The sequence below is a fragment of the Podarcis raffonei genome, chromosome 6 (assembly GCF_027172205.1).
Source record: "Podarcis raffonei isolate rPodRaf1 chromosome 6, rPodRaf1.pri, whole genome shotgun sequence".
Taxonomy (NCBI): Eukaryota; Metazoa; Chordata; class Lepidosauria; order Squamata; family Lacertidae; genus Podarcis; species Podarcis raffonei.
In genome coordinates, this window is record NC_070607.1 from 27,306,799 (window position 1) to 27,322,907 (window position 16,109).

Here is a 16,109-nt window from a genome sequence, read left to right on the forward strand (position 1 = left end):
CGGGCGGGAAGGTGACGTCGGGACGGTGCGTGACTAACGCACGCACCGCCCCCATGCGACGTCACAGCCAGTACAGCGCCCGCCACAGTAGGGAGTGTCGGGGCGCACAATGCGCCTCCTCCCCTCGCTAGTATCCGCCCCGGAGCCGCGGCAAAGGTGTAAAAGAGCCACATGCGGCTCCGGAGCCGCAGGTTGCCGACCCCTGACCTAGAATGATTCAATAGTTTCAGAAACTAGTTATTCTACAGGGAGGGTCCATGCATACAACAAAGATTATGCTACATCTATAACCATTTTTTGTTTGCTTTTTCCCCCTGTGTTACTTTCTGGCCTATTTAAAAAGCAAACTCGCAACTGTGCATTGGAAAGAAAACCACATTATCCCAGCATAATCAGATTCAAGCAGACCTAGCGAGAGAAGACGTACATAAAATACAGGTGCATGTGGATATGCACAGAAAAAAAAGCATGACCCAAACATGCCAGATTATAACTTGAAGATCCTGTGATGTAGACTTAGAATGAGCAGCCCTTTGGATCACTTCCTGGTTTTCCCCGCTAAAGTGTTCATTTACTGCCAACGATAACAAAAACAGCCTCATCAGTTCTCAAAGTCTTTTACAACAAGACAGACAAAATGCAACCTTCAAGAAAGCCATAAAGGGCAAGGGTCTTTAAAAAACAAGAAAAACAGGATTGCCTCTGAGTAGCTAAATAACTCAGGCTACTTTTGGGGGGGGGAGACTTCCAGATAACTATTTCCTTGAAATACTTGCTTGGCAATATGCATGAATTTATGGAGTGTTAAAGAGTATGCTGTGTCCTTTAAGGCATAAACACTCTTGTCCAAATCTGTTCTGAAAACAACCTCCAGACAGACATTCTAAACTGTGCGCTGCAATCAGATGAAACTTGTCTGTATTTATTAGTCAATTTATAATAATTCCAGGAAAATACAAGATAATCTTCCTGCCTGGAAGCTGTAACACTCCGTTATCAGACAGTCATCTAAATTAAGGTTGCAAAATTCTTCTCCCCTTTGGGAGAGTACGCTGACTGGACTGCTAAAATCTTGATCATCACTTGTGGGGTTGACAGGCTTTCCAACAAAGCAATAAACAAATAATGACTTTGGCCTATGCAGGAAAGGAGAAATAGTCATTTCTACATATTCTGTCACACTCTAGCATGACCAATAAACTGATTGCAAGCAGTGAAGACAAGTCCAAGTTTGATTTTCATTGCCCAAGGGGCACAGGTTTATTCAACAGACCAAGTCCCCCAAGGGCACCCACTTACTTCCTCCCATAGATTGAACAGCTGCTGTTCATTCTTATGGGGGAAAGTACAGCATTTGGGAGACGTGAGTGGCACTGTGGTCTAAACCACAGAGCCTAGGACTTGCCGATCAGAAGGTTGGCGGTTCGAATCCCCGCGACGGGGTGAGCTCCCGTTGCTCGGTCCCTGCTCCTGCCAACCTAGCAGTTCGAAAGCATGTCAAAGTGCAAGTAGATAAATAGGTACCGCTCCGGCGGGAAAGTAAACGGCGTTTCCGTGCGCTGCTCTGGTTTCGCTAGAAGCGGCTTAGTCATGCTGGCCACATGACTCGGAAGCTGTACACCAGCTCCCTCGGCCAATAAAGCGAGATGAGTGCCAGAGTCAGTCACAACTGGACCTAATGGTCAGGGGTCACTTTACCTTACAGCATTTGGGGAAGGGAAGAACAAAGTCTATTTCTTTTCCCTCTCTTAAGGTGGCTCTAGGATTATGGGGAAGGACTTGTCATTTTAAAAGTTTAACCCCACAAAATCTGCTCCCCCATTTTTGTTTAAGATTCCTTCTTCTCCTGCTGGAATGCTTCTTGCTGGAAGAGGGAGGAGAAGCAGCATCACATACCTCCTCTTTGGATTCTGGAGTTGTGCTTGGCCCATGAGAATTGAAACAGCTTTGGGAAAGCAGGTCTGACTCTGTCCCATGCTCTACCTAAAGACACTGGGGTCAACCTTCTTTTTTATTTAAATCACTATTTACCCACATGCCTTGAATTGCAAATCATTCTACAGGAAAAGACAAGATGCAGGTTTTCTGTAAGATCACCCCGAAACTCCTGGGAGAATACAGAGGCACCTTTAAATAGGGGGTCAGTGCCATGTTTTTGTGAACTCAGCCTCCCCCAGTCACTACCCCCCAAATGACACGTGCATTTGCTTCTGAATCAAACACCCATTTCTCTTCTTTGCACTTCTCCACGCACATTTGACAAGCTGTCTCCATCTCTAAAAAAACAAACAAGGCACCTTGCAGTTTATCCAAATACCTGGAGCAGATTAGTAAATCTGGGGAGAAAAGAGCTACCCATTCACCCTAAAAGACACATATGATGCAAAAGCTACCAACTGTTGCAACACAGTGCCCTCCAGATGCTGTTGGACTACAATTCCCATCATCCCTGACCACCGGCCATGCTGACTGGGGCTGATGGGACTTGGAATCCAACAACACCTGAAAGATTCCATGTTGGCTACCTCAGGCCTCTTGGGTTAAAACAGCAGTGCATCTCACTGTTCCCTTCCCCTGCTCTTCCATCCAAAGACTTAGTGAAACCTATAGAAACAATATTTAACACTCTCCAAAGATCCTGTTAAAAACACACACACACACACCAGCAGTTCAGCAAGAAACTGAATATAAATAAAGCATAAAAACTAACAGACCCTAAGAATCTAAACTCAATTTAATGTGGCACTAAAAATACATCATTCTTGGCAGCAGGTAAGCTTCTCTGGGGAACAGCATTTCATAATCGGGAAGAGATGGTCAACGAAATGCTGCCAACTTTCCATCTCTGACTATCCCATCCACCTCAAGTTAAACACATACTTTTGCAGCAACTAGGCCAAAAAGACAAAAGGCGTTAACGTGGGATGAGACAAGATTACAGAGAATCTCCTCCAGTTAAGAGCACAGGATTATTAACTAAGGTTTCATTAGAAATAATGAAAGCATAACAATAAACAGTCCGGAATCAACGCCGGATTTAGGGTGATGTGGGGGGGGGGTTGGTTCCCCTGCTTGGAGGGGCCCAGCCAAGGGGTTCCAATTTGAGAAGATCCATAATTGAAGAGATCCCTTTGAAGGTGTCAAATTTTGGCTTTGTACAGAGTGCCATATTACGAAAGATTACCAAAGTCTGCTCCTGCCAGGATGACCCTTCTTTCATATACTTGCCCCGGCTAATATAACAGGCAGCTTAGAGATCTCTTACACCAGGGGTCGGCAACCTAAGGCCCATGGGCCATAAGTGGCCAATAGGGGTCGTTTAACCAGCCCATGGACCCCCACTGCCCACTCGGGGACCCCGCTGCCCAGTTAGTCGGCTCCCGTGCACCGCACTAAACTGGTGCAAGCAGAGCGGGCACTGCCTTCTGCGACGCTGGCTGGCTTCCCATTGGTTGCGGGAAGCTCCTGCATCCAATGGGAAGCTGCGCACACCTCCTCCGCGCCGGAAATAGCGTTTGCGCAGGCATGTGCACATGCACTCTGGCCCACTGCGGCGCCTGTGGGATCATGAACCGGCCCAAGCCACAAAAACTTTGCCGACCTCTGTCTTACATGGTTACAGAACATTTGCAGCAAGACGTGGTAGCTTTTGAGTTAGAAATCCAAGTCCCTCTCTGCAGAAGGTGAAGCATGGAATCCATGGAGCGTAACCTCTGCTGTCTGCAGACTGAAGACTCCTAGCAGCAGACCTGGTAAGTACGTAGAGGAAATTTAGCCGTGAAAGTGACACTAGGAGATGACAACGTTAAGGAATGGTTCACCAGCATAGTACATATTAGCAGGGCAAGTCTGGCTTGCGCAAGCCCAATGGACAGTGTTGGGCAGATGAAGCAAAAGGTGGCAGTATATACCAATTACTGCAGGTGGGAGAAGTGAACAACAAGATGGGAGAGTTGTTGGTTTTCTGTGCCCCACAGAGGCATCCGATTGGCCTCTGCAGGAAAGAGAATGCTGTGTTAGATGGCCCTATGATCCAATCCTGTGCTTATGGACCGTCCTCATACACAAAATAGCTGATCCTAGAATTTCTTCTGGATCTGCTAGACTGAGAGCACATTTCTATTATGGAGCAGGAGGAAAACGAAACAGCATTAAGACTTTCATGCCCCTTCTTTCGGAGACAAGGTATACATCACATTGAATTTTTCCATTACAAACAAACAATAGCTTTAAAAATAGCATGTAGAACAGAAGCTAAAAGGAATGACAGCCTTAGCAGTAAACAAGCTAAACGATACCAGCCATTCTGAAGCTGCTCGAGACAGGAAGCTGAAATGTCTATATAAAAAGGAGGACAGAAATACAGCAGAATTGAGAAAGCAGGCAGACTATGTACTCATGCTCTGTATTTTAATGCAACTCGGAAGCTTCTGTGCTTTTTGAAGTAGGGAGAGTTCTCCGTACGTTTCAATCTATTATAATTGGCCAGGTTAATAAATGTTTAATATTTGTGGAGTTCTCCGTATCTGCCCAAGAACGCCGCAGTATTCCCTGCTGCATTGACCTAGCCACGGGAGGCAGCACTCACCGATCTCAGAACTGAAGCACATTGGGAGCAAGATGCTGTGTTGTGGAAAACAACCCATGTCGCCTTCACTCTCTTAGAGCAGACCAATTCCTGATAGCAGCTACTAATGCAAAAAAAATCCTGCAGAAGCCCTGCCTTTCAGAAAATTCATACGTGGACAAAGGCTTGCTTTTATAAGAAAAAAGACTGTCTAAAAACACAAAAGCTCAACAACGTTGGGTTGTCCATTCCAAAAGGTGGGACCTGCACCTCTTTTTCGGGGGGGGGGAGCAGCACTGTAGACGGTATTATTGCTTTCTGCTCAGTGGAGGTCAGGTGACAAATTGAAGCTAATATCAATACGCAACCAATATATATTGGTTGTTTCTTAGTGCAGACCCAGGCCACCAAGCCTGAGCTTCTATAGCCACCAGCCACCATGACCACCATTGGCAGGACTGGCAGCAACAGCAGCAGATGTGTTCTATGCTTATGATAGTATTTTATTCTCTTGGTAATTATGCCGTTTTAAATTATTTGCATTTTATATTTGACTTTATTTAGCAATGTTTCCTTTTGAAATGTTTAAGATGATTAGTTTTTACCCCTTACCTGCTTTAAGTCTGATGTGTTCAGTTTATCTGTATGCTTTTATCTTATGCTGGTCTGTGACCAAACTAAAGATTGATACTGATATTTAATATTAAAGCTGATTTGTGGTAGTCATGTAAACATGCTAGAGAGTATCATAAAACTCACATTTCCCAAAAGACCAGAGCCTTTTTCATAGGGATGATAAGCGATGACATTCCAAAAAAGGCACTCAATGTCTTTCTGTGTGCGACTGCTGCAGCTAGAATAGTATATACGGGAAAATGGAAAAAAGAAGAGATACCCACGAAGGAAACTTGGCCAAACAAATTGATCGAATACAAAGAATTAGTAACCATGACCATGAAAACTAAGGAATAAGGACAAGTTAAAGAGGAGTGGAGGTGTTTTGGAAATTATCTTAGAATGTACAATATATGATTTAACTTATAAGTACAGGTTAACCTATGAGCAGCAGATAACATCAAAAAAGGAAGACTTGAGATGATAATGGGTGAAATATTAGAATATGCGGCAGGTCAAGATTTCCATAGAATGCCACAGAGAGACTCCAAAAAGAGGAGTGATGGATACTGTACAATGTGTGTATAAAAGCTGCTAAAACTGCATAAATAAAAGTTGGTATTTTTAAATGAAAAGTTTAAGATTTTTTTGTTTGTTAACTTTGTATGTACAGTATAAGATACATATTCTATAGTTGACATCCTTTGTAATGTTTTATTTTGAAATCTTTAAGATAATGTTTTTGTTTTTACTGTTAATTATGTTGCCTTGACTGTATACTTTATATTTGAATTTGTTTTATTGCGGCTTGGTTCCTTTGATGTTTTAATGTGTTGTAACGCGCTTTGAGATTTTTTTCTTAAAAATATAAAGCAATATAGAAATGAAATGAAGTAATAATAATAATAATAATAATAATAATAATAATAATAATAATAATACAGTGGTACCTCGGGTTACAGATGCTTCAGGTTACAGACAAAGCTAACCCAGAAATAGTACCTCAGGTTAAGAACTTTGCTTCAGGATGAGAACAGAAATCGTGCTCCGGTGGCGCGGCGGCAGCGGGAGGCCCCATTAGCTAAAGTGGTGCTTCAGGTTAAGAACAGTTTCAGGTTAAGAACGGACCTCCAGAACGAATTAAGTACTTAACCCGAGGTACCACTGTAGGTCCTAGGAGCAGCCCACATGGTGAGGCTGAGCTGCACTCCTGATCACTGCAGAACACCCAGATGGAGCAGCAACATTGGGACTGTGCAGCTGCACTAGCAGAACCAAGCCAGTGCTCCCGCCACCTGAACATGCACACCCAGGCAAGCAGCAGGGACAGCCCTGTTCGGAAGGCAGCTGTGCCCCATCACATGGGCTGCTACTGTAGGGCTCTAAAGCAAATGATTCTGTCTCGGTTCCTCAGTCAGACCAACCTGTCCCAAACAGAATCACAGAACTGTACAGATGGAAGAGACCCTGAGAATCATCTCATCCAACCCCCTGAAAGAATACACAGCTGTCCCATATAGGGATCGGACCCGCATCCTTGGCATTATCAGCACCACACTAACCGATGGAGCTATTCAGTGGCTGGTGAAGGGGTACAATGGGTAGGAAAGAGTAACAAGAGGCTGTCGCCAGGGACCAGCAGCTCTGGATAAAAGAGTTCTTGCACTGTTATTGGAGTCAGCACTCTGCAAATAAAGGATTTATTTAAATACCTTGTGAATCTACCAAGAAACTTGATGATAACCAGAAGTTCAGATGGACAGGAACAATCTGTTGTCAGGAACTGGTACAGTGGTACCTCGGGTTAAGAACTTAATTTGTTCTGGAGGTCCGTTCTTAACCTGAGGTACCACTTTAGCTAATGGGGCTTCCTGCTGCCGCCGTGCAGTTGCCATGCGATTTCTGTTCTCATCCATCCTGAAACAAAGTTCTTAACCTGAGGTACTATTTCTGGGTTAGCGGAGTCTGTAACCTGAAGCATCTGTAACCCGAGGTACCACTGTATTTATAACAAGAGGACACCAGCAATAGACAAAGCCCATTAGAGACTCAAAGAAGTACCGTATTTTTCGCTCTTTAGGACGCACCCGACCATAGGACACACCTTGTTTTAGAGGTTGAGAACAAGAAAAAAATATTCTCCCCCCTCTGCTCAGCGCCCCTTCAGCAAAGTGGCAGGAGAAACGGAGCCCCTTCCATTTCTCCTCCCGCTTGGCTGAAGGGGCACTGCGCAGCTCTCCCTCTCTGCTGAAGCCAGGAGATTCTTGCTCTCCCAGCTTCAGCAAAAGGGACCCGAAGCCTCCGGAGCGAAGCGGGGCCTCCCGCTGCACTCCGGAGGCTTCAGGCGGCTATCCCTGAAGTCTTCAGAGCACAGCGCAAGTTCCCGCTGCGCTTCAGAGGCTTCAGGTTCCTTTCGCTGAAGCCAGGAGAGTCTTCAGGCGGCTATCCCTGAAGCCAGGAGAGCGAGAGGGGTCGGTGCGCACTAATCCCTCTCGCTCTCCAGGCTTCAGGGAAAGCAACGCGAAGCCTCCAGAGGCAGCGCTCCCTCTGCACTTCGGAGGCTTCGCGTTGCTATCGCTGAAGCCAAGGAGCCTGCATTCGCTCCATAGGAAGCACACATATTTCCCTTAATTTTTGGAGGGGAAAAAGTGCGTCCTATAGAGCAAAAATATGGTAAGTTGGATTTGAGGTTTGGGTGATGTCGATTATACGGGGTAATGAGGCTCCAACTGCAAACTTTTTCACTAAAAATGTCAAATTTGAAATTAAGGCTGCAATCCTACATACCATGCTGAGTAGGCATATGTAGGACTGAATCGTAAGCTTTATCTTCCTGAACATTTGAAGAATGGGAAAACAATTAAGACAGAATAAAAGAACTGCTTTCAAAGAAGAATTAAAATAAGTCGGGCGTTTGAAAAACAAAGCTTTAAATACAATTTTTTTTTACTGAAGGACACAAGGATGAAATAGAAGATACCCCCTCGCCCCCAAAATAAATTAAAAATCCAGAAATAGGATTACTGCCTTTAATAGCTGCTGAAACTGATAAAAATCCTTATTTCCACATATAGATTTTGTTTCATTTCGCAAGCTACAGATAGCGATAAGGAAATTCAATTACGCTTAAAGACTCCGAGTCACAAAAGTAAACTGTACAAATAGACTGAAATCAATTTCAACAAAACTGGGCTAACTTAACAATATAATCAGACCTTACAGCATTACCAACATTTACAATTTCTGTTAATGTTATGGTGTAGATAAGGATCAGAGCCTAGACTTGCAAATATTTGCATAACCCCATGTTACAAGTTTTCTTGTGCACATCCTAGTACAGTGGTATAGTTTCTGACCACAGCTTTTTTTGCTGCACTGCAGTACTCCTGTGATAAAAGCCAATGGAACTCAGGATTCAGTTCCAGTTGTGTAAAAAATATCCTGCATGACTTGGCAATGTTAGCAAGACCTCTCTATTTCCCAAAGAGGGAAAATTTAATTGTTGGGAAGAATACATCATTTTACACCTGCAAATTTCTCCAATGTGGATAAAATGCAAATCCAAAGTCTCACACATTTCAAAATCCTGCCTCTTCATTCTAATACCAGAGGCTTGGTACAAAGAACCAAAACAGAACTCTTTGCTAATAATCACAGCAAAAACACTTGTTTCCAAATATTGAAAACCAACTGAGTACCTGCTCCTGATAAACTGCCTGTCAAACTGAGACAGATGGCAAATATACTGAAAATTACTTTCATTCAGCTGAAAGGAGACATATTCACAAGAGATTCTTTTTAGTGATAAATAAGCTTATTTGCTATATATATTGGAATGCTAAATTTGAACGATAGTCCTGTCAATCTATTGGTTTTTCCTTATTAAAGTTCTTTGGGAAGCTTTTGCATATTTGTATTTCAGAATACAGGGGGAAATTATTTTCACACACACAGCTGTAATGCAAAACTTTGCCTTTGCTGTCTGTTGGGAAGAGTAAAAATTCCATTGCTCTATTTTTCCAAAGCTTCCTGCATTGCGCCAATTCATTCAATTATGCAGCTGCTAATTGGAATTGACAAAAATCTTTTACTTGTCAAGCTGTACGTACAGTGAGAACAGCATTTCTCCTTTTCAATTGGTGGCACGGCCAATGACATTCACACTTAGATTTGCACAGGTCCTACTAAAAGCCAGAACACTGTCAAGTTTACAAGATGGAAGGGTAAGAAATGGAATGGATTTTTTTTTAAAGTAGGAAAATGGGGAATAATTACAGCAGGGTGGTTAAAATTAAAATAGGAATTCACAGTCTTCTACCTCTAACCTGTAATGCTGATGTAACTACTGTTTTGCCCCATCTAAATATGGGTAAATAATAATAATCTGGTAATCAAAAACTGTGGTATTCCCTGGGAATCTCTGTAAAAGTAGGATGTCTGTTCTAAAAAGTAGCTTGAATTAGCATAGCCTCTTCCCTGCAGGCCTGAAGATCACATTTAATTAAGCAATATGCTGCTCACTCTTTACATTACAAAGGGAATGTCTAATATGCAGTTCTCCAATATACCACGGGCTCTCAGCGGCCATGCCACTTAACCTCAGTTGAAGAAACCTGTCAACAGAAGAGACTCCCACTCAGCAAGAGCAATAAAAGCATCAATCCCGCTTCTCGCGCATTTCATGTAGCAACTGGCTTCTGGGCCACATAAAAAATGACCTGCCCTGCATCCTGTGAGGAACACCAATCCTCTAAAGGAGAGGATTAAAGAACCAGAAAATTATCTAAGAACGTGTCTTGATTTTGACAAATTACCCAGTCTTGATAACGAGCGAAACATTCAGCACAGCCACAAAGGGAGCCTCTATATTATAATGAGCTCTCCTAGGTGCTGGATTTGTGCAGAGACACCTAGGAACACCAGGAGGATTCTAGCACCCCCAACACTGGCGGGCTTTACACATCTGTACAGCAATTGGAACCATTCACTTGTATGGAGCAAAATAAAGGTGCACACTTGGTGACAACCTCAGGACAAGCTAAACTACCCTCTGGCGACCTCAGAAATTAGCCAGGCACCAGGCGCTGGTCCATTTGGGACCATGTGGAGGTTGGCAAATAACTGCTCCATCTGGCTGGCCCCTCCAGCTTCCTTAAGCGGGTCAGAAGAATTACTTATTTATTGCATTTACATCTCACCTTTTCCTCCAAGGAGTTCGTCCTTCTCAATTAATCTCTACAATGACCTTGTGAGGCAGATTAAGAGGTTGCGACTGACTCCAAGGTCACCCAGTGAGCTTCAGATTTTAACCCTGATCTGCCACTCTAAGCACAACACCATGCCGACTTCCTATAGTCCTTCTGCTATGGGGCACTAGGTAAATAAACATGGGGAAAGCCAAATGTCACTTAAAGAAGGTTCTGAAGAGTTTCCTGGAAGCTTGCATTTGTTTTATTCTGGGTTGTTTTATTTGATCTTTTAATGTGTTGTAAACCTTTTTGAGATTTTTTTTTCTTTAAAATATAAAGTGGTATAGAAATTAGTAATAATAATAATAATAAGTTCAAGTGCAAAAAAGGTGCCTAGATATTCCATTGTGGCAACCGTAACTTAGGTTTAAGGTGCCATTTGGTGATTAGCTTATATATCTGAGTTTCTAACACTGCCTCAGAGTCTCAGATCAAGGGCATTCTGCCACCTCTCTGAAGTACCAAATTAAAGTAATTTTATAAATGTATGAATTATTTTTTAAAAAATGATGCATAAATTATTGGATTTGCAACCAGCAACTTCCGGTTGAGTGAGAGTGCTGGAACGAGGAACAGAGACCAAACACTGAGGCCTTGCTCCAGGTCTCCCACATCACCCAATAAAACTGATTGGTGGTAAATTCGGTACAGACAAAAGAAAAATCCTTTCTCACACAGTATGTAATTTATTTATAGAACTAATTGCCACAATGTGTGATAGCCAGGATCTTAGGGTTTCTCCCCAAGTCACACACTTACTCTCAATTAGTGAGCATAAGTTTGCAGAAAATGTAGAACAGACATTATAGCTCTTTCAGATATCCTTGGTGAAAACATACCTACATACAAGAAGCATCTCTAATGAAAAAATAACCGTTTTAACAAAGTCATCTAACTAGCCAGTAGGCATGAGGAAAAGCAGTTTCATGAAGAAAGCAGACCATTGTTACTCAATGCAAATCACACCTCTTTCCATTTAATTCATGAGTACTAAGACTATCCCCAAAATCATCTTGCAGTTAAGTACACTCTTACAACTTGCTGGCCATCACTCTGTCAGCTACCCCTTTTACCTCCACTTTCGCTTCCTCTCTCCCAATTTCATATTGTCAAATATTAAGAAACAGACGTATCAAAAATATATATTCTGGTATGTTGATGATTGGTTATGGGTTCGTATCTACAGTGTTAAAAAAAAGGTGGGGCACCATTCTTTTAACATATCATAGAATGGAGTGGGTGGGAGAACTCACTCTTCCCAAATTCCTTGTTCCCCAATCTAAGAATCAGGCTCATTCCTTGATGCCTAGAGAACCATTATAATTGGACAAACTGGTGGCCTGCTATCTTAACTGCCACCAGATCTATCACAATACTGGCTTGAACCACATTTTTTAAGGGGACAGGTGAGAGTGGAAACTTACTGCAGGAATGTTTTAAATTCAGAGGGTTCCAAATTCTCCAGATTCAAAACTTCACCATGGTTTGGACTGTTTAACACTCTTCCAGCAACTTGGGAGAAAAAACTGGGAACTCTTGCTAGTAGCACTCCCTTGTGAGCTCGGAAGAGAGAACCGCCAACATGGAAAGTGACATCAGTTTGTATTTCTTCTTTAAGAAGCCTGTGAAACACAACGGAGAGAGCATCACACATTGAGCTCAAAATGGAGTTCAGAATATGTTTCTTTCTTGGATGTCTAAAACCAAGTGCTATGCTTGCTCACATTCCATCCTCCAATTACCAGCTACCCAGATGGTAGGTGGCACTGAAATTAACTGGAACAGGGGTGGCACCAAGAGCCAGGATGACTGGTCACCTGCTGAGATACATACCAACCTGTGGAGGTGCCCTCCTATTCCTCCTTGCTGTCCTGTTCACCTGTGTGAGCTGACAAGAGCAAGCCACAGTGCCTTCTGCTTATTTTTCCTCCAGGACAGCTGCACAGACAAGACCCTGAGAAAAGGCGCAAGCAAGTGAGCACTGGAAGGAAAATGAAGTGAGCAACTTATGGAAGGGTCCCCCACAGAGAATTTGCCCAACAGCAACCCCAAACCTGGCGCCAGCACCCGATCGGACTCACATCCAGCTGTTTGATAATACGAACAACCAGGCCCATTGCAAAACTCACTTCCTCTCCTGTGTTTTCTCTCTCCCTGCTTATTGCTATTCCAAGACTTGCAATTTCTTTCTTTCTTTACCTTTCATTTCTGTTTAGCTACTGGGAAAGCTGTAGCTTCAGAGAGCAGGCGAGGCAGAGAGCTTTTTCCTTGCTGAGATTCTGCACAGAGCCACAATTCCTAGCATGCCCTGGGAAGAACCGATTATTTAACTACTCTAAGAATTGGAGCTCTGGGAGGTCAATACGGGTCTCCTAGTGACTCTAAGCAATTCTGAACCACCTACAGCTCCCAGAATTCTTTGGGGGAAGCCATGACTGTTTAACGTGGTATGATGCTGCTTTAAATGTATTGTGCAGACAGGAGCTCAGACATGGCAAGAACAGACCCCCTGAAACCAATGGGATTTAGCCGTGACAACTACTTATGCCCCATTATTTCAGTGGACCTACTTGGAGCATGCTGAAGCCTGCATCCATCCCTTGCTTTTTCTCAAATCTTAAAAACTCCAACTTTCTCCAAGGAGTGGAGAATGAAAGTGTCATGAAGTAGTGATTCTGTAAACAAGTATCGCTGGGTGGGGCCCCTCAGGCAGGTGGTAGCAATTAGTCCCCAAAGTGGGAGCAGGTGATGGGGCTGGCTGGCTGCCAGCATTCCCCAGCCCCTATAAATCTTCGAGTTAACGTGCTGAGGGGAGAACACGCTGTAGATTAGGCTGCCGTTTGACGTCTGTAGCTGGTGCCAGAGAAGATGCCAATAAAGTCTGATAACCCGTTTGGTGCCTACGTGCGAATTATTAGAAGCTTGGAGGGATGACTCGGGAAAGCAACCTCCTCCTTGATAGAAAGTTCTTTCCAAAGCACTGATGGAAAAACAGGTCCCAGAAGGGCATCCCCTAGCAATTAGTCTTCAGGGAGGAACAATTATTCCATCAGCTGGAATAGCTCAGACGATAGCATATGAGGCTCTTAATCTCGGAATCATGAGTTTGAAACGCCACGTTAAGCAAGAGATTCCTGCGTCGAAGAGAGCTGGACTAGATGACTCTCATGATACCTTTCAACTCTAAAATTGCATGATTAATAAGCAACCCCGTGTGACGTTAACACATGAGAGTGCTGGAGGTGAAATAGTTAAACAGGCTACCCAATCAGAACCCAGGGGGTGGAGTCAGATGGACTATAAAACCAGCTCTGGGAGGGGCGAAGGGAGGAGTTCCTTGGGAGTTGGGTGGTTGGTTGGAGTGGGAGTGAATTGGGATAGAGTCTGTGGGTAGGTTGAGGTAGTGTAGTGAAATAACCTGAGTCAGGAACAGTTAGGAGCTAGGAAGACAAGTAAATATCTGAGAAGTGATTTAGTGAGTGAGAGCAGGTAGTGGTTATAGGTAGTTATAGGTCTGGATAGGCACCCCATGATTGTAATTGACCGATACTGTTTATGAAACCACACACTTGTTAAACTGCAATAAATAAACAGAAGTTTATGTTCCAATTTAACCCTGACTGGACTCAGTATTGTACCAGGTAGGGCGTGGGTGGTGGCACAGTGATCAATAGATGTTGAAATGTCCAGGGACCCTGAGTGATCGCCACACCTTGGTAAAAGGGTTGTGTGCACAGGGCTGCGTGCATGGCCCTGGCACGAAAATTTTTGGTTGCCTGGCCCCTTCATGGGGAATTTTGTGGGTGCTCAGGCACCTATACCTGGTAGTCTCCATAAAAAAGCTCAGGTAATTGCACTAATAACAGTTTATTTGCTTACTTTATATTATAATGGAGAAATCGCAGTGTTTTTATACTTCAATGGTTCTATTCGTGCATTACAAACACCTTGGGTGATTTATGAAGAAAATGGGGTGGGGGTGGCAAAACTAGCAGGCGCCACACCGGGGGGGGGGGTCATGTGCATGTTGGGACTGCCTGTGCTGTTGCTTCCCACATGCCCCTCTCCTAAGCAACCTGCACATGGGAAGAGCCACACCGGGGTTTAGTGATGCTAAGAACATCCTGCAGATTGGCCTGAAGGTGAGTGCATGTGACCCCCTCCCCACTTCCTTGTACCAAGTCTAGGGCTGCCACACGTCTGGATTTTCCTAAGAGTACTGGGATTTCAAACGTGGAATTGACATGGGGGGGTATTTCCAAAAGGTGGCCCTTTGTTCTTGATCATAGGTAAGTCAATCAAGTGTTTTTGTAAAGAAGAACTCAACAACTGTGGGGTCTTCCTAAAAGAAAAGTCTCCACAATTTGGGGGCCTTCCTAAAAGCAAAGTCTCCACAATTTGGGGGCCTTCCTAAAAGAAAAGTCTCCACAAACTGGGGGCCTTCCTACAAAGAATCTCCACAATTTGGGGGTTTTCCTTATAAATAAAAAAAAGCTTAATAATTCCGATGGTTTCCTCAAAATAAGCTCAACCATTTGGGCGGTATCCTAAAAGAAAGCGCTCGCCCATGTCGGGGTCTCCTCCTACCTTTCCACATCCTGCCTCAGCCGCTCAGCCACCGCCTCCTTCAGCCTCCGCCTCTCGGACGAGGCCTTCTCGCCGCCGCCTTTCCCTTCTCTTTCCGCGGCCCTCGCGGGGCCCTTGGACGAGGCGCCGCCGCCCCAGCGCGCCATGAAGCCGGCCAGGCAGCCCGACTTCCGGCTCAGAATTAGCCGACGGTCCCTGAGAGCTGCGGCGCCGCCTCGGCCGCTCACGCTCCGCTTTGTCTCCCCCAGGGCGCAACCGGCGCTCGGCGAAGGGAGCGTCTCGAAACTCTCGCCTTCTGTTTAGAAGCGGCGGCCCGAGAAGAGGTCCACCCCTTCCCTTCGCCTCATTGGGCAGCGGGGAGGAGAAGACCAATCGCGAAGCGGCTCTCCGTCGAGCCCCGCCTCCGTGTTGTTTACCATCCTGGGGCGCACGTGGTTTGGTGCGGGTGGAGGCGGGGAGAAAAGAAGGGGGCGGCGGGGCTTGGATACAGAAAGATCCCTGTGATCCGGAGCCGCGGACTCGTATAGAAAGCTGGCAGGAGTGTCATTGGGACAGGGCAGAGGAGAAGTAGAGATGGGTGCTGTTTGAATTCTGATCTGATGCCATGTTAGCTAGATTTCAATGAAGTACTTTGTTTAGGGTTGCCATTTTTCCTAAAGGAAGAAAAAAAAAGTGTTGCATGAATCGGATATGGTTGGATCTGGTTCTCAGTGTGATTTCTCCATATGGATTGAAAGGGAATAAAAAACTTTTTTAGGAAGACTCCAAAATTGTTGAGCTTTATTTTAGGAAGATCCGGAAATGGTTGCGCTCCCCCCCCCCAAAAAAACCCCGTGATTTTTCATTGATCCAGGACAAAGCGCCCTTTCGGAAATCCCCCTCCCCGCATGTCCATTCAGACTTTGACATATGGCAGCCCTAACTTTGTTAAGAGTGCAGAGTTCTTAAAGGTAAAGGGACCCCTGACCAGTCGTGGCCGACTCTGGGGTTGCGGCGCTCATCTCGCTTTATTTGCCTAGGGAGCCGTCGTACAGCTTCCAGGTCATGTGGCCAGCATGACTAAGCCGCTTCTGGCGAACCAGAGCAGCGCA

At 44.6% G+C, this 16,109-nt stretch overlaps 1 protein-coding gene across 4 annotated transcripts in view; it reads right to left on the reverse strand.

The window, feature by feature from the left end:
* BTBD8 (BTB domain containing 8) overlaps nucleotides 1-15,310 on the reverse strand; it is a 43,876-nt gene extending 28,566 nt beyond the window's left edge. For 3 of the 4 annotated variants that reach the window (XM_053391760.1, XM_053391761.1, XM_053391759.1), the window contains exons 1-2: nucleotides 15,019-15,302; nucleotides 11,856-12,053 (exon numbers count right to left, since the gene is read on the reverse strand). In XM_053391760.1, coding sequence (XP_053247735.1) covers nucleotides 11,856-12,053; nucleotides 15,019-15,164 — 344 coding nt within the window. In that variant the 5' untranslated portion in view covers nucleotides 15,165-15,302. Of the gene's footprint in view, nucleotides 1-11,855; nucleotides 12,054-15,018 lie in introns of all 4 variants that reach the window. The other variant, XM_053391762.1, reaches the window with a different exon arrangement.
* Nucleotides 15,311-16,109: the final 799 nt, after the last annotated feature.